Below are 27,963 nucleotides of genomic sequence, written 5' to 3'. Positions count from 1 at the left end.
TAACTAAGGGGGTGATAAAAAGGGGTCTTATTTACTATTTTTCAAATATTGATCACTGTGATAGGGTCTATCACAGTGATCAAAATGATCCAACAGGAAAAATATCCTATTGTTGCCGGGTGTCGGCCAGCATTTATCGGCGGGCGCACTGAGCATGTGCCCCCCATTTTCTACAGGAAGAAGATGCCAGCGGCCCTGGGTCTTCATGGGGGGATACCTGGACACCAGAGATACCGGGGTGGTGATCAGGGGACCAGAGGATCCTATTTCTCTTTCCTCTGATGTGCGATCACAACAGAGGACAGAAATTAAATGGAAAATCAGCCTTTTTTTTGCGGTCGCCGTTATACCATTAATACCAGCAAGCGCAACAGCGGAGTCGGTAAAAACCAGCCCGAATCATGTTCTCTGGGTTCTCAGCTACCCCTGTTAGCCGAGACCCTGGAGAAATTATGACTCTGGGGGCGCTATACACTTAAACCTCAGCACCATTAAAAAGTGGTGCTGTGGTTTAAGTACCCTTTACTGCTGCCATTAAAAGGCGTATCGACAGTCGTTAAGGGGTTAAAATTGTTGTAAACAGGTTTTACATCACATTCCATGTCATAGGTTATCTTACAGTTACATTTGTTTTAAAAATATAGTTACCTTTAGAAGTTCATTAAGAAGACAAATACCTGTTTCATATGTGGGATGTTTGATCTACATTATGCTCGTTCACTTAGTTTGTTTCTTTTATTAAAGTATTAATAATTTAGATTCAGTGATGTCACTCATATCACTTTATGTATCCAATTTTAAATCTGGAAGGTGGCAATAGATTTTTTCCATGAATTGAAGAAAAATATTTATCACTTTAACTACAGGTGCTTTTCCTTATCTATAGAAGATTTTCTAAAGACTTTAAATTATATATTTTTTTATTGCAAGAGTGAACACATCGATGGTAACCAATTGCTCCCCTGAAGGAAACAATTTCTTGAAAATTATTTTGTTCATTTTCATTGTCTACATCTAAAGAAAGTCTGTATCAAGTAATGGTCAATGTGCTGCATAATAAGTTAGTTTAACCCCTTCATGACCTTGGGATTTTCCGTTTTTCCGTGTTCGTTTTTTGCTCCCCTTCTTCCCAGAGCCATAACTTTTTTATTTTCCCATCAATATGGCCATGTGAGAGCTTTTTTTTGTGAAACAAATTGTACTTTTGAACGACATCATTGGTTTTAGCATGTCGTGTACTAGAAAACGGGAAAAAAATTCCAAGTGCGGTGAAATTGCAAAAAAGTGCAATCCCACACTTGTTTTTTGATTGGATTTTTTACTAGGTTCACTAAATGCTAAAACTGACCAGCCATTATGATTCTCCATGTCATTATGAGTTCATAGACACCAAATATGTCTAGGTTCTCTTTTATCTAAGTGGTGAAAAAAAATTGCGCCATTTTCCGATACCCGTAGCATCTCAATTTTTCATGATCTGGGATCGGGTGAGGTCTTATTTTTTGTGTGCTGAGCTGGCGTTTTTAATGATAGCATTTTGGTGCATATAAGTTCTTTTGATCGCCCGTTATTGCATTTTAATGCAATGTCACGGTGACCAAAAAACATAATTCTGGCGTTTAAATTTTTTTTCTCGCTACGCCGTTTAGTGATCAGGTTAATTTTTTTTTTTATAGATCGGGTGATTCTGAACGCGGCGATACCAAATATGTGTAGGCTTGATTTTTTTTTATTGATTTATTTTGAATGGGGAGAAAGGGAGGTTGTTAGGGCTAGCGGAACGCACCGAGTAAATATAGATGTTATTATTGGTGCGTTCGCAGCCCGGGGTTCACCGTGCAGGAGGAACCTGCTGCTAGCAAATGACGGCACTATATGGTGGTTTAAGCGACCTCTGTTACTTCACAGAGTCGCATGGAAACAAGACACTGTGCCCTGTTGACCCCACAGGAGTTCACAGCTAACTGCCGAGCTGAAGGCAGTCTGTGCTCACACACACATACAATCTCCTCACCGGAGAAGCCGGTATTCTAGGGGCTTATTTCAGCCGGGGCCCTAGATCCACATACACAATCTCTTCGCCGGAGGTGCCGGCATTCTAGGGTCTTATTTCAGCTGAGTCCCTGAACACACACATAAATGTGACCACTCTGGCGCATGCACAAAACTGATTCAATACTACCGTGTTTCCCCGAAAATAAGCCACCCCCGATAATAAGCCGTAATGGGGGGTAGAGAAGGGGCGGCTAATATAAGCCATACCCCGAAAATAAGCCGTAGTGGGAAACACGTGGAAAATATAAGCCATGGTACCTTTTGACTGCCTCGGTCCCCTCTGTCCTCTCTCTAGTGGCCCCGAGTGCAGGGTTAAACAAACAAAACAGCGCGGTCTTCGCTATTCGCCGTTTACCGGTGGGCGCGGCCATCTTTCCTGTGGCCGCGCGTGCGCAGATGGAGCGCTCTGCTGCCCGGGGCTTCAGGAAAATGGCCGCGGGAATCCGCGCGTGCGCAGATGGAGATCGCGGCGGCCATTTTCCTGAAGCCCCGGGCAGCAGAGCGCTCCATCTGCGCACGTGCAGCCACAGGAAAGATGGCCGCGCCCACCGGTAAACGGCGAATAGCGAAGACCGCGCTGTTTTGAATCTCCTGGGCAGTGGATCTTCTCTTTGGACATGCGCACACCACTACGCCACCAACGTAATGATGAGCAGGATTCTGGGGGAGAAACAGCGCTGTGACCACGCCCATTCGACCTGACCAACTTGAGTGACAGGACAAAACGGCCACTTCACAAAGGTATTTCGGCAGCCTAACGGGGGTGTAAAGGCACCAAAAAGGCACTAATGTAAAGCCCAGCTCTGCCCCTAAGTCGCCTTTTTTTGGCTAATATAAGCCATACCCCGAAAATAAGCCATAGTGGGACTTTTGGGGGTAAAAAGAATATAAGACACTGGCTTATATTCGGGGAAACACAGTAGCGCATGGCCATGCGGCCATGCGAGCCTTAAATAGCTGAAGCACGTACAGGACCTTCCTAGAAGGACCAATGAGAGGCTGCTACAGAGCCTGCGCACCTACAGGACCTTCCTAGAAGGACCAATAGATTTAGCTGCAGTATCTGAACATGTGACCCTCGATCTCCACTGAGAGATCTTACTCTGGGCATGCTCAGAACGAGAAAAGCAGGACTTAGTCCCAGAAGCGTCTGCTCGCCGCTGCCCAGTACTGGCTTTAATGGCAGAAGCTGAAAAAGCAGCAGTAACCATTTGGACAGAGTCAGACTGAGCAAGATGCTGGGACTGACGTCTCTGCTGAGCAGGTTCCACTGCAGCTGGAGAAGTATGGGAGACTGCAACGGAGATGGTTCAAGATTCCCCCTGTGCAGAGGCAGGATCTCAACCCCTAACAGAGGTGATTTAAACTTTTATACATTTTTTTTTCACATTTTTTTAACTTTTTTTTTACTTTTGCCATGCTTCAATAGCCTCCATGGGAGGCTATGCAGCAGAAATGCAGGTGTGCTATGAGCGCCGACCACAGGGGGGCGCTCACAGCAGGCCGGCATCAGTAACCATAGAGGTCTCAAGGACCTCTTTGTTTACCATTCTGATGCATCGCTGACCCCCGACCATGTGACAGGGGTCGGCGATCCGCTCATTTCCGGCCGCTCGGCCGGAAGCGCAGATTTAATGTCGCTGTCAGCGTTTGACAGTGGCATTTAACTAGTTCATAGCTGCGGATGATTCGCGATTTCACCCGCCGCTATTGCGGGCACATGTCAGCTGTTCAAAACACCTGACATATCCCGGCTTTGATGCGGGCTCACTGCCGGAGCCCTGCATCAAAGCGCGGTATCTGACCTCGGACGTACTATCCCATCCGAGGTCAGAAAGATGTTAAGGGCTTGTGCACACTTCCATATTTTTAGTCCAAGTGTGATCCCACAAAACATTGAATCGCACTCATATCAATGTTACTCTGTGTGGCTGTCAGCATGTCCAAGTTTGATCCAGTATTCAGATCTCACTTGGCCATGCAAGCCAGTGACTCCTTGGAAACTATCGAACTGCACATGGATGACATCTCAGTGCATTCCAATTTTTACAGACTGACACACTGGCATAGATGGAAAAAAAATTTTTCCATTTACTCCTCATCCCAGAGAATTGCATCACACTCTGATCAAACTCTGATTAGAGTTTGACAAGAGTGTGTTTAGCAAAATCGTCCTGATTCTCTTAGATGAGAGAATATGTGCTGTTGTGACCTTCATACTTAAGGGAGATATTTGATATTCCTATGTGACAGATCTAAAATACATTCCTAGTTTATTGCCATAGACCAATAAAATACCCATGTACTTTTTGCACAAGGAGGTACACGTACATATTTTCTCCTAGTCCACAAGTCATGTGAGACAGAATATCTCTTCTAGAGGATGGACATTTTTAAAAATGGACATTGTTTTTAGGAAAGAATATAGTGTCTAAATGAGACATTCTGCAGTTACATATGTAGGCGCTGTAGACAATCTATTTTCTGCCATGCAGGGTCCTTGCACGAGAATTTATCATGAAAGATCTAATAAATAATTTTATAGATAGCAATATGCCCTGTGGTAATTTCTGGTCAAATTGCAGCATAAGCACAATGAATGTTCAATAAATATGTCACAGAGCAAAGAAATCATGAGCTGTAGGTCATAAAGACAGATTAATTGACAAGTTGTTTTCTTAAATTATTCACACATTGTTTTCATAGAGATAAAAAGTGCTCAGCTGCATTGTAGAATTCAGCATGTCTCAGCATATTTTATCGGGGACTATGCCATTTAAGCTCGGATGCTGTCAGACGCAGCACAGTAATGTAATGTATAATTTAAATTTTGTTTAGCATATTGCTTTTGCAAAAGAAACAAGAGCATTGTATCTCCGCAGGGTCCTGCTAGACCCAGACCCAATACAACTTTCTTAATAATGAAATATGCTTTGTATTACCTCTTCATTTTTCTTGTCTAAAATTCTGTTTACTGAATTAGATCCTAATCACTATCATGGTTCGGCTTGGTTTAGTTCAGCTAGCAGCCTAATCATATAATTAGTATTTTGATTATGTAATCACCAAGTCTAATGGTGACCAGAATAGTGGTACAGACTAAACCAGTTTTGCCACTGTTAATATCTAAAATATCGAGACTAGAGATTAGACATAAGCAAACTTTTCAAGGTTCAGTTCGGTTTGGCGAATCTCCTGATGTTCGCCAAACATGTCCGTTAAACAAATCGCCAAATGTACCCGAATTGCTTTAAATTCAAGGGGAGGTAAAACCAATCATGAACACAACATTTTAAAGGGTGACAAAAAACTTTCTGAAAAGACCAAAAGCAAATATAAACGGAATCCTAGACTACAAAACCAAACCACGACACAAGGATTCCTAAAATATAACTTTTAATGTATAAAGTTAAAATAACAAAGTTCTAAAATTGAGGACAGCACAATACAGATAAACAACCAGCAGGGGGAACAAATAACCCCTACCAAATACCCTACTCTTGTCCACTACCTACTTACGGGGGTAGGCACCCTAAGTTACTGCGGTTGGCGCCCCCGTTCCACGAAGACTGGCCCTATTAGCCCTACAGATAACCTACAGTCCCTATAAGGTAGCATCATAGATATAATTTGACCCAAAACCAAAATAATCATAAAAAATTAGCAAAATAGTTCGTATAAAGGATAAGAAAAAAATAGAAAAAACAAACTAAACAAAAAAACACAAAAATAGTAGTATAACCAAAGGCTGAGGACCCTTAATAGGGTATTGATATACAATAAATGGTTACACAGAGAACAAAATCATTATCCTATTCATATACAGTAATTGATGTATCATATATAGTTTTCAAAGATAGATCATCATTATCCTATCCATACAGATCCGTAAGGGCAAATCCCAGTAATATCATAATCAACATATTATAAAAAATTAGCAGAATAGTTTAAACCAATACAAAAAAATGAAAAAATAAACGAAACAAAAAAACAAAAGATATATATTATGTAGCCAAGAGGCTACAAGCCCTTAGTAGGATAGTTGTAGATGTTAAATATTTAAGATAGAGAAAAGGAAGATATTATTCTCTCATTTACACAGAGCAAATCCATCAAGTAGAGCCACTCAGAACACAATGCAAACCACCTCTGTTAGTTTGGTGGCCTACTAATTTTTATCCAGAAAAAATAACATATTAAAAAAAATTTACAAAAAACTGTATGAAAAACATAGATGAAAAAATGAAAAAAACAAAACCAAGCAAAAAAACTAAATAGTCTTATAAGCCACAGCCTTTGTGTCCTTAGTCAGGAACTCAAAAATATTGTTTAGGGCAAATAAAGAGAAAAATAAATTAATGTCCTATTTATGCATAAATCTCAATTGTGGGGAGCCACTCAAATGACAGCAGTGTTGATATATAGATCTCACACAATGGTGATGTCAGCCAAAATTAGATACTCAAAGCCAATTTACATAGACTGGCAAATTTAGGTTTACAGTAGAATCATTATATAGAGTGGAAACCCCAAAGTGTAATGAAAAAGAGAAAAAAATCCTATCCCAGGGAGATGTATAACTAATAGTCATTTAGATGGCCTCAACTTATGCAGTTCAAACAGTTATTCAGCCACATAGAGCACTTATCCACCGAGAGAGAAGATGAAAACATGGCCTTCTGATCCATAAAAGTCCTTCAATACCGTTGTGGATATCAATCCAATCGTCCTCAGGATATTCACATCCCAACAACTAGGGCGTTCATAGATTAATCACAAGCACTAGAGATATCAGTTCAATAATAGTTTCAAAAACCAGATCCTCTGGCAGCCATAATCCATGCAGCTACAATATTCATTATGCCGCAACAAGCACTTTTACTCATCTGCTTAGTCGAAGTCCTCCAGTAGCATTTCAGATCCATTCAGCCACCAGTCGGCCTCTCCATAAAATAGTCACTCGGCCATATCCACTGTTCATCTGATGTACAAAAGTCCTTCAGCCGCACTGCAAGTATTGATCCGGCCACTGGCAAACATCTCCACATGGGAAAGCTTAGAACTCCTGATATCTCCAGTACTGGATCATAATATCCACTAGAGTTGCCAACTACAAATGTTCTCTTAACTTTCCAGGACAGGGTTCTGTCAGATGTTCGATAGTTGTTACCTCTCCATGGCAACCCCCGGCAGAACGTCCCACCCCTATGCCTGACGTCATCACTATTTTATACGACATCGACTATTTTATGGAGAGGCCGACTGGTGGCTGAATGGATCTGAAATGCTACTGGAGGACTTCGACTAAGCAGATGAGTAAAAGCGCTTGTTGTGGCATAATGAATATTGTAGCTGCATGGATTATGGCTGCCAGAGGATCTGGTTTTTGAAACTATTATTGAACTGATATCTCTAGTGCTTGTGATAAATCTATGAACGCCCTAGTTGTTGGGATGTGAATATCCTGAGGACGATTGGATTGATATCCACAACGGTATTGAAGGACTTTTATGGATCAGAAGGCCATGTTTTCATCTTCTCTCTCGGCGGATAAGTGCTCTATGTGGCTGAATAACTGTTTGAACTGCATAAGTTGAGGCCATCTAAATGACTATTAGTTATACATCTCCCTGGGATAGGATTTTTTTCTCTTTTTCATTACACTTTGGGGTTTCCACTCTATATAATGATTTTACTGTAAACCTAAATTAGCCAGTCTATGTAAATTGGCTTTGAGTATCTAATTTTGGCTGACATCACCATTGTGTGAGATCTATATATCAACACTGCTGTCATTTGAGTGGCTCCCCACAATTGAGATTTATGCATAAATGGGACATTAATTTCTTTTTCTCTTTATTTGCCCTAAACAATATTTTTGAGTTCCTGACTAAGGACACAAAGGCTGTGGCTTATAAGACCATTTAGTTTTTTTGCTTGGTTTTGTTTTTTTCATTTTTTCATCTATGTTTTTCATACAGTTTTTTGCTAATTTTTTATAATATGTTATTTTTTCTGGATAAAAATTAGTAGGCCACCAAACTAACAGAGGTGGTTTGCATTGTGTTCTGAGTGGCTCTACTTGATGGATTTGCTCTGTGTAAATGAGAGAATAATATCTTCCTTTTCTATATCTTAAATATTTAACATCTACAACTATCCTACTAAGGGCTTGTAGCCTCTTGGCTACATAATATATATCTTTTGTTTTTTGGTTTCGTTTATTTTTTCATTTTTTTGTATTGGTTTAAACTATTCTGCTAATTTTTTATAATATGTTGATTATGATATTACTGGGATTTGCCCTTACGGATCTGTATGGATAGGATAATGATGATCTATCTTTGAAAACTATATATGATACATCAATTACTATATATGAATAGGATAATGATTTTGTTCTCTGTGTAACCATTTATTGTATATCAATACCATATTAAGGGTCCTCAGCCTTTGGTTATACTACTATTTTTGTGTTTTTTTGTTTAGTTTGTTTTTTCTATTTTTTTCTTATCCTTTATACGAACTATTTTGCTAATTTTTTATGATTATTTGGGTTTTGGGTCAAATTATATCTATGATACTACCTTATAGGGACTGTAGGTTATCTGTAGGGCTAATAGGGCCAGTCTTCGTGGAACGGGGGCGCCAACCGCAGTAACTTAGGGTGCCTACCCCCGTAAGTAGGTAGTGGACAAGAGTAGGGTATTTGGTAGGGGTTATTTGTTCCCCCTGCTGGTTGTTTATCTGTATTGTGCTGTCCTCAATTTTAGAACTTTGTTATTTTAACTTTATACATTAAAAGTTATATTTTAGGAATCTTTGTGTCGTGGTTTGGTTTTGACAAAAAACTTTCCAAACAGCTCAAATTAGGGGCAGACACCAGGCAAAGTGGCATCAATTGACCCAGAGTACAAATAGCATTATTGCACAGCATTGATGCATGGGACAGGACTTGGGACAGGACTTAGGCCAGCATTTCTAGTGTAAACATTGATCAGCAACATGTGGATGAGCGACTGCTGTAGGCCTGGTGCTCTGAGAGGTCTGCCAAATTCAGGCAACAAACATGAAGGAGACCCAACTTGAAGCTCAAACATTTACATAAATTAGGGGCAGACACCAGGAAAAGTGGCATATATTGACCCACAGTAGAAATTTGATAATGGTACAGAAGTCAGCCAAGATCCATGTATGGGGTATCTAGGCCAGCATTTAGAGCTTTGAAGTTTCAATTAAGACATGGTGGGTGAGCAGGCAGTGTAAGCCTTCTGTAATGGAAGCCCTGGTGCCTCATGCAACAGCTGTTTTTTTCCCAGCCACACTCAGGTGGTACAAACATCAGAGTCATAGACTACTATTTGTAAAAATATGTAAGGATATTAATACAGGTAGCTGGCTGATCAATTGACCCACAGTAGAACATTTTACAATGGCACAGAAGGAGTCAGCCATTGGCCGAGTATGAGGTATCAGGGTCTGTACCAGAATTTACAGCTTTGAATTGAAGTTTCAATTAAGACCTGGTGGGTAAGAGAGCGGTGTAAGCGTTCTTTGCTAGAAGCCCTGATACCTCAAGCAACAGCTCCAATTTTTTTTTCCCAGTCACACTCAAGTGGCATAAACATCATTTTTATAGACTACTATTGGTAGAAAAATGTAAGGATACTAACACAGGTAGTTGACTGAAAGTAAGTTCAGGTCTGTTGGTTTAGGAGCCCTACTGCTACAGGTAACACACATGAAGGAGACCTAACTTGGATTCTCCACATTTCAAAACATTATTGTCACACACCACTAAAGTGGCATCAATTTCCGTAGAATATAAACAGTATAATAGGCCTCTGACACACCTTCCACCATACGCAATCCAACAGATAGAGAACCAACTTGGAGTCTACATATTTCAAAAAAATGTTTGTAGCATCAGCAGCAGTAACAAAAGCAGGCACAGAAGCCATGACAAAGGTGTCACAGACTGCAATAATGTAAGATAAATGCATGACACTAAAAACTAGAGGTGGGTGAACCTGAACAATAACACGTACTGTTTAGGAACGGACACCAATCACAGACTTCACCAGGAAATCCATGTTACTGTTTGGGTATGGCCCACTGAACACCGGGTGTTTGTTGGGCTGTCATGTTTATGACAGCGTGGCAAACACTGCTTCTGATCAGCAGTACAATCATTACAGTTCAAATTCACCACAGTGAAATTCTCTCGGTGAACTGCGGTGTAATTCCACAAATATTAATCCACTTGGACCCCACTACAGGGCAAGTGGGAAGAGCTAGGCAAAGTGCCAGAATTGGTGCATCTAATAAACATGCATCTGGGACTGTTGCAGGCTGCTATTTTTAGGCTGGGGGCTAATATCTATGACCCCTTACCAGCCTGAGAATACCATCCCCAAGCTGTCTGCTTTAGCATGGGTGGTTGTTAAAAATGGGGGGACCTCACACAATTTTTTTTAATTATTTATGTAAATAACTAAAAAAAATAGCATGGGAACCCCTCTATTCTTGATAACCAACCTTGCTAAAGCTGACAGCTGAGTGTTGCAGCCCTCAAGTGCAAGTTTTGCCTGGCTGGTTATGTTAGCTGCTGTGCATGAGAAATCCTCCAAGGCGTGACAGGCGAACTCAGTCCACTTTTCCATTTTGAAGACTAAAAAATGCAAAGGGGTCAAAATTCCCCCTGATGGCACCGAGCTTAAGATATTCCTACATGATCCTCTCCAGTTTATATCAATGTGTCAGACTTGTACTCTGTTCTGCTGATGCGTGAGCTGGTATAAAAAATTTGTGAAATTACTCAAATAAATTGCTTATGCCACTTACACTGCTGCTGCAGCTGCTAATATGTTTGCGGTGATGCCTTGAAGTCCCCAGGGTTAAAATAATAGAACTGCGATGCACACTGTGCGCCTCACTGCTATTTTGGGGAAAACTATTCTTAAGATTGTCTACAAGTGTGAGGGAGGAAGTATCCAGGAAAATGTACTCTTGTACCGTGGATCGAACAGAGTGGCATCCCAGTAGTCAGCACTATTTCCAATCCTAACAATATGAGTATCGTGTTGAAGGTAGTGCAGAAAGAAGGCATTCATGTATTGAGAGCTTCCATGAGGTACAAATCCATAGTGTACTGGTGGTGGTGGGGTAACACTCAAGTTGGCTTCTTTTGTCCCCTCCCAATAACCACGGACAACAGTGAGGGGATCATTATCCTCTTTGTCTCCTAACTTTTGCTCATTAATCATCTCTTCCTCCTCATCCCACTCAATCTGTTACTCGGCTCCTGCACCATCATTGCTGTAATCTACCCTCCTATGGCACCCAGCTGTGCGACGACAGTCCAGAACTTAGAGATATCGTTGTCTCTTCTGCATCCTTCTCTGCTTCCATATGTTCATCTGGGACACAACCTCCTCACACAGACTATTCAAAGTGTGCTCCAGCTGTTAAATGACTGACATAGTGATGCTGATGATGGCAACGTCAGCGCTAACCATCTTAGTAGCCATTTCGAAACTGTGCAGAAGGGTGCAAAGGTCCTTAATCTGTGCCCACTCCGTAAATGGGATATCTGTACTGTGTTGGCCAGGCTATATGACATGACATACTGCGTCACAGTTCGTTGCTGCTTCCACAGTCATTGCATTATGTGCAGAGTGGAATTTTGCTGTCGGCACATTGCAAATCATACAGTTAACCGGTAGGCCGAAAGACCTCTGTAGCAATGCAAGTGGATGACCTGCAGGGTGTGATAGTTGGAGATGAGCACCCAGAGACCATTCTGTCTGCAGCAGCGTATCCAGGCCCTGATTGTGGTGGAGAAATTGATGCACCACGAGGTTGAAGATGTGAGCCTTGCAAGGCACATGTGTGAGGTTGCCCAGTGTAGGGCTGCCATCAGGTTTGTACATGGCCTTCCCTGGCTCAAGGTTCAATAGACGCAGCAATTGTTTTAACTCGAACGGGATAGCTGTCCACAACTCTTGAGTAGAGATGAGCGAATATTTCAATGCTCAGTTCGGATTATTATCTCCGAATTTGCAATATTCGCTTATTTATTCATCGAATATTCGACGAACTTAACCAAATGCCATTCAAGTCAATGGGAGGCAAAAACAAACACATGCACAACACCTTCAAGTGGGCCTAAAAGCTGCCAAAACTCATCAAATAAGGGACAGAGACGAGGAAAGTGGCCTCAATTCATCCACAGTAAAATGGTAACATGGCATGGCAGCAATCAGCCATGCATGAGGTATTGGGGTCTGCACCAGCATTTACAGCTTTGAATTGAACATCAAAGTAAGACAAGGTGAGTGATGGATTGGTGTAGTCCTGCTGTGCTTGGAGCCCTGATCCCACATGCAACACCTCTACCTGCTTTCATGCTCAGCAACACTCAGGTGGCACAAATATCAGTTTCCTAGTCTACTATTGTCAGAAAAATCTAACAATAGTAACACGGGTAGTTGACTCCAAGGGTGTGAAGGCCTGACGGTCTCACAGGCCTACTGTCAAGGCAACACGCATGAAGGAGACTGAACCAGGACTCTCCACATTTCCAAAAAATATTGTCAGACACCACCAAAGTGGCAACAATTTCAAAAGAGTATAATAGGAATTGACATCTCTTCCACTACAGCCAACCCATCCCATGGATACCCAACCAGGAGTGTTCACCTTTCCAAAAATTAGGGCCTGAAACCACAGACGTGGCATCAATTTCACCACAGTAGAAACAGAATAATGCAGAACAATATCTCTTTCGCTACAGCTAACCCAGCAGATGGAGAGACCCAATCAGGACTCTCCACATTTAAAATTTTTTGGCAGACACCAACAAAGTGGCATCAATTTCACAAGAGTAGAAATTGTATAATAGGGATAGACATCTCTTCCACTACAGCCACTCCATTACATAGAATCCAACCAGGATTCTTCACATTTCCAAAAATTAGGGCATAGTATCATAGGGACCAACACATCTTCCACTACAGCCTACCAAGCAGATGTAGACCCAATCAGTAGTCTTCAAATTTCAAAAAATGAGGGCCTGATACCACTGAAGTGGCATAAATTTCACGATAGTATAATAGGGATTGACACATCTTCCACTACGGCCATCCTAGCAGATTGAGATCAACCATGACTGTTCACATTTCCACAAATTTGTGTTAAGATATGCAACAGCAACAGCAGGCACAGAAGCCACATTAAAGATATCACAGAGTGCAATTACGCAAGATTAATGCAGCCCACTAAAAAATGCAACATTGCCTAGTCTGTACAGTCTACGATTGGGGTGCAAAAGTACTTGGAGATCCATGATTTGTTCATCTTGATGAAAGTTAGGTGGTCTACACTTTCAGGGGACCGCTTGCTGTGCTTATCCATCAGGACACCACCAGCAGTATCGAGGAAAAGTTCTGAGAGAACGCTGGCTACCGGTCATGATGAGACCTCCAAAGTGTGAGAGGCAAGCTCAGGCACTTCTCCATTTTTGAAGACCAAAATGTGAAAGGGTCCAAACCCTCCTAGATGGTATAGATATTCAGTTCTAGATACTCCTTCACCATCCTCTCCATTCGATCACCACATGTAAGACTTGGACTCTGTTGTGCTGGTGCATGAGCTGGTCTAAAAAAAGTGTCAAAGGACTCACAGAAATTGCTTCTTCCACTACAGCAGCTGCTGCTAATGTTTTAGCATTGACAAATTGCTGTCTTGGGGAAAACCTCTCTTAAGGTTGTGTTAAATCGTGTTTTGATACCCCAGCATTCGCGGGGCCCTTTGCAGGGCGGGAAGTACTTGGCAATATTTGGTCTTATAACATGGCTCTAACAGAGTGGCAACCCAGTAGTCAGCACTACTTCGAATCATAGATATACGAGGATCATGTTGCAGATAGTGCAGCAAGAAGGCACTCATATGTCGGGCTCTTCCATGCGGTCCAAGCCCATGCTGTGTTGGTGGCTGGTTAGCATTGATGCTTGTTTCCTCCGTCCCCTCCCGCCAACCACAAATAACAGAGAGGGCATGATTATCCTCTTCATCTCCTGACAATTGCTTGCCCATCACCTCTTCCTCCTCCATTTGTTCCTCAGACCTTGTACCTTCACTGACAGTATGTCTATTATCACCAGCCCACATTGATCACAGTAATCTACCCTCCCTTGGCACCCGACTGTGTGACAACAGTTTGGAAGTTTGAGACAGTGTTATCCCTTTCGCATCTCCTCCTCTGCTTCCTCCTCTTCCTATGGGACCAACACCTCCTCCCACAGGCTATTCAAAGTCTGCTCCAGCATATAGATGACTGGAATAGTGATGCTGATGATGGCGGTAACCATCTCAGTAGCCATTTTGAAACTGTGCAGAAGGTTGCAGAGGTCCTTAGTCTGTGCCCACTCCGTAAACATGATATGCTCCACGTCCATACTGCATTGGCCCAGGCTATATGACATACCATACTGCGTCAGGGCTTGTTGCTGCTGCCACAGTTGCTGTAACATATGCAGAGTGGAATTCCATGGTGTTGGCACATCGCATATCAGCAACTGGCATGTGATGTAGAAATACTTGGCACTCGTATAGGTGTGTTCAAGAACTTATTTATTGAGTGAAGAAATTCCAGAAATAAATGAGACATTTTGGTCAATACCTGACATTCATCAGTCATCTGTATAGAACAGATCTGTATGGCAGTGCGCTGTGTGAGAGTCTGCAGTGTCTAATGCTAAGACAGGAGCGCTGACAGCCAGCCTGCCCCCACAGCCACCAGAGATACCCAGTGCCCAGTCAGCTAGATGTAATGTCCTTGGCCATGCTTACTTGTCTAAGTGTCTCTGGTGAAAAGCACCCTGGCAGACATAGGTTTAGTCAAGGAATGGGTGATGTTGTCTGCAACATGATGGTGTAGCGCAGGAACAGCTTTCTTAGAAAAGTAATGGAGACTGGGCATATGGTACTGGGGGACTGCAAAGGCCATAATCTTTCGGAAACCATCTGTATCTACTGGGTGGAAAGGTAGCATTTCCTTGGCCAACAGATTGGAGATGGTGGAATTCAACCTCTTAGCTTTGTAATGTATAGGAGGAAACAATATTTTATGTGACCACAACTGTGGGACCATGGGCTGGCTGCAGTGCTGAGCGAGGATGGAGTATGATGAACTAGACAAATTGGTGGACCATGAGGGAGGTGCAGGTGGAGATGTTATGGTGGATTGAGAAAATTGTGGTGTGCTCACTCTCTGTCAAAAACAGCAGGCATGTCCGCTACCATTACAGCTGACAGTGGGCTCTCAGTCAGCGTGACTGGAGCTGGTAAAGGATACGAGGTTCTCCGGTCGTAGACCTGCATCACAATATTTGGCACGGTAACAGAGAAGGATAGCAGATAAGCAGCAGATGCAATTGATGAAGTGGCTGATGTTTGTTGAGTTCCACTGGAAAACATTTTAGCGCAGCGGGATTCTCACAGTAACGCATTTTGATTGCTCATGTGAAGGTTCATACATGCATTACTCAAATGATTGCTCTTTTTCCCTCTACTCAGCTTTTATTTGCAAAGTTGGCAGATTACGCGAGTTGGCTCATCCTTTCCCGTGTCAAAAAAGGCTAGGCAACCTTTGCCAGCTGCAGACCGGCAAACACTGCTGGTCACAGTCACAGTTGTGGCTGAGGATGCACTGCTCATTGTAGCTACATCTCTGCGTGTCTGCGATGTATAGCGCAATGGGATTTTAAACTCTGCACCAGCTATGCAAACAGCTGAATTTCAGCGGCAGTACATGACAAGGTAAAATATGGCATGCTGAATCGCTTTAGTCACAGAAGAAAGAATTGTTTGAATGTGGATGAAGCATTTATGACAAAGAAGATATGCTCCAAACAATCTTAAAACTAGATCTCCCCTACTGTATGATGTTAGTAACACAAGAAATATTTTTGGGCCTGGGGATGAGACCTGTATAACATAGACTTGGTACTACAAACAATTTCAAAGTGAGATCTCCCCTACTGTAGAACATTAGTAACAGAAGAATTTTATTGGGCCTTTGGAACAAGCCTCTATAACATTGACTAGATGCAGCAAACAATTTGAAAGTGAGATGCCCCCTACTGAGTGACATTAGTAACACAAGAAATATACCGTATATATACTCGAGTATAAGCCGAGATTTTCAGCCCATTTTTTTGTTGCTGAAAGTCCCCCTCTCGGTTTATACTCGAGTCATACCCAGGGGTTGGCAGGGAAGTGGGGAGTGGGGGCTGTCTAATAATACTCACCTGCTCCTGGCACGGTCCCTGCAGGTCCCTGGTTCTCCCGGCACCTCAGCTTCTTCCTGTACTGAGCGGTCACATAGTACCGCTCATTACAGTAATGAATATGCGGCTCCACCTCCCATAGGGGTGGAGCCGCATATTCATTACTGTAATGAGTGGTACCATGTGACCGCTCAATACAGGAAGAAGCTGCAGCACTGGGGAACCAGGGACTGCACCACACCAGGAGCAGGTGAGTATAATGGGGAGGGGGAGCGCTGCGCGATATTCACCTCTCCTCGTTCCAGCCGCTGCTCCGTCTTCAGCATATTCTGCAGTGACGCTCAGGTCAGAAGGCGCGGTGACGTGGTTAGTGCGCGCCCTCTGCCTGAACGTCAGTGTAGAAGATGCTGAAAACGGAGCAGTGGCCAGAAAGAGGAAAGGTGAATATTTAAAGTACAGGGGGCCTGAGCAACGAGAGGTGAGTATGTGATTTTTTTTTTATCACAACAAATAGGGCTAGAGTCTGTATGGAGCATCTTATGGGGCCATAATCAACGTTGTGCAGGATTATATGAGGCAAATATCTTTATGGAGCATCTTATGGGGTCATAATTAACGTTTGTGCAGCACTATATGGGGCAAATATCTTTATGGAGCATCTTATGGGGCCATAATATTTGTGCAGCACTATATGGGGTAAATATCTCTACGGAGCATCTTATGGGGCCATAATCAACATTTGTGCAGCATTATATTGGGAAAATGTGTCTGTGGAGCATCTTATGGGGCCATTATTAACCTTTATGCAGGATTATATGGGGCATATTTTAATATGGAGCATCTTATGGGGCCCATCATAAACTGTATGGAGCATTATATGGGACGTATTTTGTATGGAGCATCTTATGGGGCCCATCATGAACTGTATGGAGCATTATATGGGGCTACTGATTCAATATGGATATTCAAAAATACTTCCCCTACTGATGTCTCAATTAATTTTACTTTTATTGGCATCTATTTTTACTTTTGAAATTTAACGGTAGCTGCTGCATTTGCCACCCTAGGCTTATACTCGAGTCATTAAGTTTCCCCAGTTTGTTGTGGCAAAATTAGGTGGGCCGGCTTATACTCAGGTCGGTTTATACTCGAGTATATATGGTATTTGGGCCTGTGGATGAGGCCTGTATAACATTGACTGACTGAATTTTTTTTTTTAATGACGACTATATAAAATAGACTAGGTGCTACAAACAATTTGAAAATGAGATATCCCCTACTGCAGAGGTGTCAAACTGCATTCCTCGAGGGCCGCCAATAGGTCATGTTTTCAGGATTTCCTTGTATTGCACAGGTGATAATTTAATCACCTGCACAGAATGATTCCAGCACCTTGTGGAATGCTAAGGAAATCCTGAAAACATGACCTGTTGGCGGCCCTCGAGAAATGCAGTTTGACACCTCTGCCCTACTGTATGACATTAGTAACAGAAAAATTTTGGGGGGCCTGTGGAAGAGGCCTGTATAACATTGACTAGATGCTACAAACAATTTGAAAGTGAGATGTCCCCTACTGAATGACATTAGTAACACAAGTAATATATTTGGGCCTGTGAATGAGACCTGTATAACATTGACTGACTAGACGCTACAAACAATTTCAGAGTGAGATGAGACCTACTCTACAAAGTTAGTAACTGAACACATTTTTTTTAGTGTGGGTGACGCAAGTATAACCTAGAAGATATGCTCCAAACAATTTCAAAACAAAATTTTGGATTTTTATGTGCAAAAGCTCTGTACACACAACAATTTCATCACCACAAAATTACAGCGTGGGATACGGCAGTCTGTAACACGTTTAGCAACAGAAAAATAATATATTTTTTTAAATGTGCATGAGCTATGCAGACTGTGGAATTTCACTGCCACTAAATAACGAGGAAAGATATGACATGGTGAATCACAGTAGCAACTGCCCAGCAATACTGAGATAGGAGGGATACTCTCTCTGCACTGTTGGAACGCGTGTCTCATTAAGTGAGAGGTTGAGGGCGCAGGTGGAGGACCTAGAGAAGGTGGAGGAGACAGAAGCAGTGGAGGAAGTGATAGATAAAGAGGTTAATCCCTCAAGCCTTGTGGATTCCAAGACTTGTGGAGTAGCATTTTGACTGCCTGCCCCCACAGCCACCACCTGTAACACCCCTGCCCATGTTTGCTCGTCCATATATATTGGGTGAAATGCACCCTGGTAGATATAGATTTTTCAGGTGACAGCAGACCTCTGATGCCAATGGAACAGAATGTGTGAACTGCTCTCCAGACTGGCCCATCTGTGGTTCACCACAGTCAGTTGGGCGGTTGGAAATTTGTGACACGGGGGAAAGCAAGGGTGATTGGGATGCCACTTTTGAGGATAGTACTGTGTGTGATGTTAAGGTGGAGGAAAAGGAGGAGAAGCAATTTGATGGAGCACTTGCCATCCACTGGAGTACATGCTCTTTCTGACCATCATCTACAAGGCGTACCGCTCTGTGGCTACCAAAGAAAGGGAGTGGAGTAGCCCATCCTGTAGCAGATGTTGTCAGTGGTGTTTGGATAGGACAAGACAGAGTTTGTTCAGTTAAGTTTTTATTAACAATAACATCTAACCCACATACACGTCAAACACCACGCTTATTCCCCTTTCCACCACAACCTTGCTTTTTCCACACTCATGTTGGATGTGCTGTTATGACCTGGTGGTTAAGAGGCCGCACTGATATGACCTGGTGGCTAAAACGCAACATGGGACGAGCTCTGAGAAGGTGGTATCTCTACTGACCGCAGTCCCTAATCCTAACAACAACACTAGTAATAGCCGTGGGATGTTCCTGACTCTCCCTAGACACCTCTTCACAGCCTAAGAACTAACTACCCCTAAAGAAGGAAATAGAAAGCTATCTTGCCTCAGAGAAAACCCCAAAAGGAAAGATAGCCCCCCACAAATATTGACTGTGAGTGGAGAGGGAAATGACGTACACAGAAATGAAATCAGGTTTCAGCAAAGGAGGCCAATACTAAACTTGATAGACAGAGAGAAAAGGATACTGAGCGGTCAGTATTAAAAACTACAAAATCCACGCAGAGTTTACAAAAATGAACTCCACACCGACTCACGGTGTGGAGGGGCAAATCTCCTTTCCCAGAGCTTCCAGCTAGCCTGAATATGACATAGTGACAAGCTGGACAAAAAGAGACATATTTGCAGAGCAATAAAGTCCAAAACAAATGGACAAACAAGGACTAGCAAAAACTTATCTTTTGCTGACAAGTACAGGCCATATGAGAAATCCAAGGAGAGAACCAAATCCAACCAAGAACATTGACAGCTGGCATGAACTAAAGCCCAGAGCAGGTTTAAATAACAAACCCAGGCAAGGCGATTAGTGAAGGCAGCTGCTACAGCCACCTAAAAGAGCAGCAGTTCCACTCGAAACCACCAGAGGGAGCCCAAGGGCAGAACTCACAAAAATACCATTAGCAACCACAGGAGTGAGCTCCAGAACGGAATTCACAACAGTACCCCCCCTTGAGGAGGGGTCACCGAACCCTCACCAGAGCTCCCAGGCCGATCAGGATGAGCCAAATGGAAAGCACGAACCAAATCGGCAGCATGAACATCGGAGGCAACAACCCTAGAATTATCCTCCTGGCCATAACCCTTCCACTTGACCAGATACTGAAGCTTCCGCCTCGAAAAATGAGAATCCAAAATCTTCTCCACCACATATTCCAATTCCCCCTCAACCAACACCGGAGCAGGAGGATCAACGGAGGGAACCATAGGTACCACATATCTCCGCAACAAGGATCTATGGAACACATTATGAATGGAAAAAGAAGCTGGAAGGGCCAAACGAAAAGACACCGGATTGATAATTTCAGAAATCTTATAAGGCCCAATAAAGTGAGGCTTGAACTTAGGGGAAGAAACCTTCATAGGAACATGACGAGAGGACAACCAGACCAAATCCCAAACACGAAGCCGGGGACCAACACACTGACGACGGTTAGCAAAACGTTGAGCCTTTTCCTGAGACAACGTCAAATTGTCCACCACATGAGTCCAAATTTGCTGCAACCTGTCCACCACAGAATCCACACCAGAACAGTCAGAAGGCTCAAGCTGCCCCGAAGAAAAACGAGGATGAAAACCAAAGTTACAAAAGAAAGGCGAAACCAAGGTAGCCGAACTAGCCCGATTATTAAGGGCAAACTCGGCCAACGGTAAAAAGGTCACCCAATCATCCTGATCAGCAGACACGAAGCATCTCAAATAGGTTTCCAAGGTCTGATTGGTTCGCTCCGTTTGGCCATTTGTCTGAGGATGAAATGCCGAAGAAAAAGACAACTCAATGCCCATTCTAGCACAAAAGGACCGCCAAAACCTAGAAACGAACTGGGAACCTCTGTCAGACACAATATTCTCTGGAATACCATGCAAACGAACCACATGCTGAAAAAATAATGGAACCAAATCAGAGGAGGAAGGCAACTTAGGCAACGATACCAAATGGACCATCTTAGAAAACTGATCACAAACCACCCAGATGACAGACATCTTCTGAGAAACAGGAAGATCAGAAATAAAATCCATGGAAATATGCGTCCAGGGCCTCTCAGGAATAGGCAAAGGCAAAAGCAACCCACTGGCACGGGAACAGCAAGGCTTAGCCCTAGCACAGGTCCCACAGGACTGCACAAACGAATGCACATCCCGCGACAAGGAAGGCCAGCAAAAGGACCTAGCCACCAAATCTCTGGTACCGAAAATCCCAGGGTGACCAGCCAACACCGAACAATGAACCTCAGAAATTACCCTGCTAGTCCATCTATCAGGAACAAACAGTTTCCCCACTGGACAGCGGTCAGGTTTATCAGCCTGAAACTCCTGAAGTACCCGCCGCAAATCAGGAAAGATGGCAGAAAGAATCACCCCCTCCTTGAGGATCCCAGCCGGCTCAAGAACTCCTGGAGAATCAGGCAAAAAACTCCTAGAAAGGGCATCAGCCTTTACATTCTTAGATCCCGGAATATACGAGACCACAAAATCAAAACGGGAGAAAAACAGAGACCACCGAGCTTGTCTAGGATTCAACCGCTTAGCAGACTCGAGGTAAATCAGATTCTTATGATCAGTCAAGACCACCACACGATGCTTGGCTCCCTCAAGCCAATGTCGCCACTCCTCAAATGCCCACTTCATAGCCAACAACTCCCGATTGCCGACATCATAATTACGCTCAGCAGGCGAAAACTTTCTGGAGAAGAAAGCACATGGTTTCATCAAAGAGCCATCAGAATTTCTCTGAGACAAAACGGCCCCTGCCCCAATCTCAGAAGCATCAACCTCAACCTGAAAAGGGAGAGAAACATCTGGCTGACGCAACACAGGGGCAGAAGTAAAACGACGTTTAAGCTCCTGAAAGGCCTCAACAGCCGCAGAGGACCAATTCATCACATCAGCGCCCTTCCTCGTTAAATCGGTCAGAGGCTTCACCACACTAGAAAAATTAGCAATAAAGAGGCGATAAAAATTAGCAAAGCCCAAAAATTTCTGAAGGCTCTTTACAGATGTGGGTTGAGTCCAATCATGAATGGCCTGGACTTTAACAGGGTCCATTTCAATAGCCGAGGGAGAAAAAATGAAACCCAAAAAAGAAACCTTCTGAACTCCAAAGAGGCACTTAGACCCCTTCACAAACAACGCATTAGCACGAAGGACCTGAAATACCATCCTAACCTGCTTCACATGAGACTCCCAATCATCGGAAAACACCAAAATATCATCCAAATACACAATCATGAATTTATCCAGATAATTCCGGAAGATATCATGCATAAAGGACTGAAATACCGATGGAGCATTAGAGAGCCCGAATGGCATCACAAGATATTCAAAGTGGCCTTCGGGTGTATTAAATGCTGTTTTCCATTTATCACCTTGTTTAATACGCACGAGATTATACGCCCCTCGAACGTCGATTTTAGTAAACCAACTGGCACCCTTAATCCGAGCAAACAAATCAGAAAGTAAAGGTAAAGGGTACTGGAATTTGACCGTGATCTTATTGAGAAGGCGATAATCTATACAGGGTCTCAAGGAGCCATCCTTCTTGGCAACAAAAAAAAATCCCGCTCCCAGCGGTGACGAAGACGGGCAAATATGCCCCTTCTCCAAGGATTCCTTTACATAACTCCGCATAGCGGCATGCTCTGGCACAGACAGATTGAAAAGTCGGCCCTTAGGGAACTTACTGCCAGGAATCAAATTAATGGCACAATCGCAGTCCCTATGAGGAGGCAGGGAACTGGACTTGGGGTCATCAAATATATCCTGGAAATCCGACAAAAACTCAGGAACTTCAGAAGAAGGGGACGAGGAAATGGACATCAAAGGAATATCACTATGTATCCCCTGACAACCCCAACCAGTTACAGACATAGATCGCCAATCCAGCACTGGATTATGTACCTGTAACCATGGAAAACCCAGCACAACAACATCATGCAAATTATGCAACACCAAAAAGGGAATATTTTCCTGATGTGCTGGAGCCATGTACATGGTTAACTGTGTCCAGTACTGAGGTTTATTCTTGGCCAATGGCGTAGCATCAATCCCCCTTAAGGGAATAGGACTCTGCAAAGGCTCCAAGGAAAAACAACAGCGCTTGGCAAATTCTAAGTCCATTAAGTTCAGGGCAGCGCCAGAATCCACAAATGCCATAACAGAAAAGGATGACAATGAGCAAATCAGGGTAACAGACAAGAGAAATTTAGGCTGTACAGTACTAATGGTAACAGACCTAGGGACCCTCTTAGTACGCTTAGGGCAATCAGAAATAGCATGAGCAGAATCACCACAGTAAAAACACAGGCCATTCTGACGTCTGAATTTCTGCCTTTCTGCTCTAGTCAAAATCCTATCACATTGCATAGGCTCAGGACTCTGCTCAGAGGACACTGCCATATGGTGCACCACCTTGCGCTCACGCAGGCGCCGATCAATCTGAATGGCCAAAGACATTGACTCATTCAGACCAGCAGGCGTGGGAAGCCCCACCATAACATCTTTAAGGGCTTCAGAAAGACCCTTTCTGAAAATCGCTGCCAGGGCATACTCATTCCATTTTGTGAGCACAGACCACTTTCTAAATTTCTGGCAGTATACTTCTGCTGCTTCCTGACCCTGACACAGAGCCAGCAAAGTTTTTTCTGCCTGATCCACAGAATTAGGCTCGTCATACAGCAATCCGAGCGCTTGAAAAAATGCGTCAATATTGAGCAATGCAGGATTTCCTGGCTCAAGGGAGAATGCCCAGTCCTGCGGGTCGCCACGCAGCAAGGAAATAACAATCTTCACCTGCTGAATAGGGTCACCAGAGGAACGGGGTCTCAGAGCAAAAAACAATCTGCAATTATTGTTAAAGTTCAAAAATTTCGATCTATCCCCAGAAAATAAATCAGGAATAGGAATTCTAGACTCTAATACCGGAGTCTGGACAACATAATCTTGGATACTCTGTACCCTTGCAGCGAGTTGATCCACGCGCAAGGACAGACCCTGAACCTCCATATCAGCACCAAAATCCTGAACCACCCAGAGATTAAGGGGAAAAAAAAGACAAAACAAGCTACAAAGGAAAAAAAAATGACTCAGAATTTTCTTTTCCCTCTTTTGAGATGCATTTAACACATTGTGGGCCAGCTGTACTGTTATGACCTGGTGGTTAAGAGGCCGCACTGATATGACCTGGTGGCTAAAACACAACATGGGACGAGCTCTGAGAAGGTGATATCTCTACTGACCGCAGTCCCTAATCCTAACAACAACACTAGTAATAGCCGTGGGATGTTCCTGACTCTCCCTAGACACCTCTTCACAGCCTAAGAACTAACTACCCCTAAAGAAGGAAATAGAAAGCTATCTTGCCTCAGAGAAAACCCCAAAAGGAAAGATAGCCCCCTACAAATATTGACTGTGAGTGGAGAGGGAAATGACGTACACAGAAATGAAATCAGGTTTCAGCAAAGGAGGCCAATACTAAACTTGATAGACAGAGAGAAAAGGATACTGTGCGGTCAGTATTAAAAACTACAAAATCCACGCAGAGTTTACAAAAATGAACTCCACACTGACTCACGGTGTGGAGGGGCAAATCTGCTTTCCCAGAGCTTCCAGCTAGCCTGAATATGACATAGTGACAAGCTGGACAAAAAGAGACATATTTGCAGAGCAATAAAGTCCAAAACAAATGGACAAACAAGGACTAGCAAAAACTTATCTTTTGCTGACAAGTACAGGCCATATGAGAAATCCAAGGAGAGAACCAAATCCAACCAAGAACATTGACAGCTGGCATGAACTAAAGCCCAGAGCAGGTTTAAATAACAAACCCAGGCAAGGCGATTAGTGAAGGCAGCTGCTACAGCCACCTAAAAGAGCAGCAGTTCCACTCGAAACCACCAGAGGGAGCCCAAGGGCAGAACTCACAAAAATACCATTAGCAACCACAGGAGGGAGCTCCAGAACGGAATTCACAACAATGTACCCTTCCCCTCTTTTAACCTGCTGTTTCACAACCTTAGGCCCAGGCCTGTCAGTCACCTGTCACTAAATGAACAATCAGTATTTATTTTCTTAGATAGTGTGCCTGAACAACACTCTTAGACCTAACGTTTAGATTAACAAATGGGGCCTCCTGATTCCTGACAGCAACACAGTTTTAGACCAAATTAATTGGATTATTGAATGGTGTATTCTGACTGCAACAGAGCCTAACAATTTTGACTATCAAATAGGGCCTCCTGATTATTAACTGCAACACAGTTTCAGCCCAAATGATTTGTATTAACAAATGGGGTCTCCTGACTGCAGCACAGCTTCAGCACAATCTAGTTAGATGCTGGATCGATTTCACACAGGACAGGATCCTATCCAACTACATGACAAGTTCACTTGCAGCAGGAGTGGACTCGCTGTGCTGTTACATTGAGAAAATGATGCCAACAAAACAAGTTGTCCATTTCTTATATGGAGAGGGACATGTGACTTCGGCAGCCAATCATAGAAGCAAAAGTGTCATGACATTGTGGATGGTTTCTGCGCCCTGATTGGTTGTCGGAATGTACACACTTTAAGTTAAAAAGAAAAAAAGGAAAAAAACACTGTTTTTTTCTGACCTAGACCCCTCCCCTCATAAAATATACCCCCCATGCTCATCATACAGCACCACTATCCTAGACAAAGTAAAAACAAAAGCATTAGTGGAAACGTGATCATTTACCTATCTATGACCAAATTTTGTTAACTTCGAGGACAAATTCTCTGTAAACAGAACACAAATCCAAATGTGCCACGTTTGGAATTGATGAGCATTTTCTGAACAATTTGGCTTAAAAGTGCACAATATGAAATATCAAAATAATTAAGATCAAATAAAGAAATAACAATATACAGTTATATATATAATATATATATGTGTGTAAAAACCTCTACTTGCCAGGTGCATTCAGGTAAAGAATTTCTTCACTCCACTGTTTTGGCTTTTTTCTAATGATAATTTTTTCTGTACAAAATTCAATTTCCACTTCTGTGTTCTTTGGTATTTTCTTTGACATAGTAATAAACAGTTCACCCAGATTCTGCATAAAGAAGGTAAAATAATGAGTTATAATGCAAATGATAATATATTCATAAAAAAATGTAATACTCTGAAAGAACAATGTAAGTACGCACTTTAACAATCATTAAGCTAACATTTCATTCCTATTAGTTTAGCAGCTCAGCTAATAATTATCTTTTCACTTAAATGATTCTAGCTAGATAACTGTTTGCAGATGTTATATGGAAATTACTTTTGTTTAATATCTTTTTTCTACTTGGCCTTTTTTCAGAGAATATGAATGATAATAACGCCAAAACTTTTTCTCCACTCATGGTTAGTGGTTGGGTAAAGCCATTTCTTTTCAAACTACTGTGTTTTCCCTTTTACAGTGGGTACGGAAAGTATTCAGACCCCTTTAAATTTTTCACTCTTTGTTTCATTGCAGCCAGTTGGTCAATTCAAAAAAGGTAATTTTTTTTCACATTAATGTACACTTTGCACCCCATCTTGACTGAAAAAAACATAAATGTAAAACTTTTTGCAAATTTAATAAAAAGGAAAAACTGAAATATCACATGGTCATAAGTATTCAGACCCTTTGCTTAGACACTCATATTTAAGTCACATGCTGTCGATTTCCTTGTGATTCTCCTTGAGATGATTCTACTCCTTCATTGGAGTCCATCTGTGTTTAATTAAACTGACAGGACGTGATTTGGAAGGGCACACACCTGTCTATGTAAGACCTCACAGCTCACAGTGCATGTCAGACCAAATAAGAATCAGGAGGTCAAAGGAACTGGACAAGGAGCTCAGAGACAGAATTGTGGCAAGGCACAGATCTGGCCAAGGTTATAACAGAATTTCTGCAGTACTCAAGGTTCCTAAGGAGCGCAGAGACAGAATTGTGGCAAGGCGCAGATTTGGCCAAGATTGCAATATAATTTCTGTAGTACTCAAGGTTACTAATAACAAAGTGGCCTCCATAATCCTTAAATGGAAGAAGTTTGGGACCACCAGAAGTCTTCCTAGACCTGGCAGTTCAGCCAAACTGAGCAATCGTGGGAGAAGAGCCTTGGTGAGAGAGGTAAAGAAGAACCCCAAGATCACTGTGGCTGAGCTCCAGAGAGATGGGAGAAATTTGGGAGAAATTTCCACAAAGTCAACTATCACTGCAGTCCTTCATCAGTCAGGCCTTTATGGCAGAGCAGCCTGAAGGACGCCTCTCCACTGTGCAAGACATATGAAAGTCCTCATAGAGTTTGCCAAAAAAACACATGAAGATGAAGATGAATTCCGATCTGATGAGACGAAGATAGACCTTTTTGGTGATAATTCTAAGCAGTGTGTGTGGAGAAAACCAGGCACTGCTCATCACCATCACAATACAATCCCGACAGTGAAACATGGTGGTGGTGGTGGTGTCCACCACTTTCAATTAACCCCCCAATGTATCCCCCCGGGGCCCCTGATGAATTGTGTAAATACCTTCCATTGCCGTTTTCGCCTGTGAGCGGCGCTATGCTGGCAGCTGAGTCTGGGTCACATGACCCCCAGGCTGCAGCCGCCGCTTATTTCCACCGACGTCACGTCAATTTCCAGACTCTGGAAATTGACGTGACATCATGAGCAGGCGTTACCCAGCCTCACAGTCAGCAGTCACTCATCAAGAGTGGGCTGTGAGTGGGGCTGGGGGCTGCAGGGTTGTGCTGGGGGCAGGCAGGGCTGTGCTGGGGGCTGCGGGCTATGCAGGGTATTATGCAGGCGCCGGGTGTCTGTGTGCCGGTGCCAGGTGTCTGTGTGCCGGTGCTGGGATGTGTGTATGTGTGTGTATGGGGGGGTCATTGGTGTGTGTGTCTCTGTGTGCAGGCATCGTCCAATGGGACTACAAGTCCCATCGGGCTCTGCCTGCTACAGTGACAGTGAATGACACATTAGCCAATGATGGGACAGTAGTAGTCCCA

General features: G+C 43.0%; 1 protein-coding gene across 2 annotated transcripts in view; it reads right to left on the bottom strand.

Moving 5' to 3' along the window:
* BANK1 (B cell scaffold protein with ankyrin repeats 1) overlaps positions 1-27,963 on the bottom strand; it is an 828,100-nt gene that overhangs the window by 594,181 nt on the left and 205,956 nt on the right. For both annotated transcript variants that reach the window (XM_077277945.1, XM_077277934.1), the window contains exon 4: positions 25,895-26,036. In XM_077277945.1, the coding sequence (XP_077134060.1) occupies positions 25,895-26,036 (142 nt within the window). The remainder of the gene's footprint in view (positions 1-25,894; positions 26,037-27,963) is intronic.

This window comes from Ranitomeya variabilis, chromosome 1 (genome assembly GCF_051348905.1).
Source record: "Ranitomeya variabilis isolate aRanVar5 chromosome 1, aRanVar5.hap1, whole genome shotgun sequence".
Lineage (NCBI taxonomy): Eukaryota > Metazoa > Chordata > Amphibia > Anura > Dendrobatidae > Ranitomeya > Ranitomeya variabilis.
Note: the sequence above shows the minus strand (reverse complement) of the source record. Positions and strands in the feature narration are given on the sequence as shown.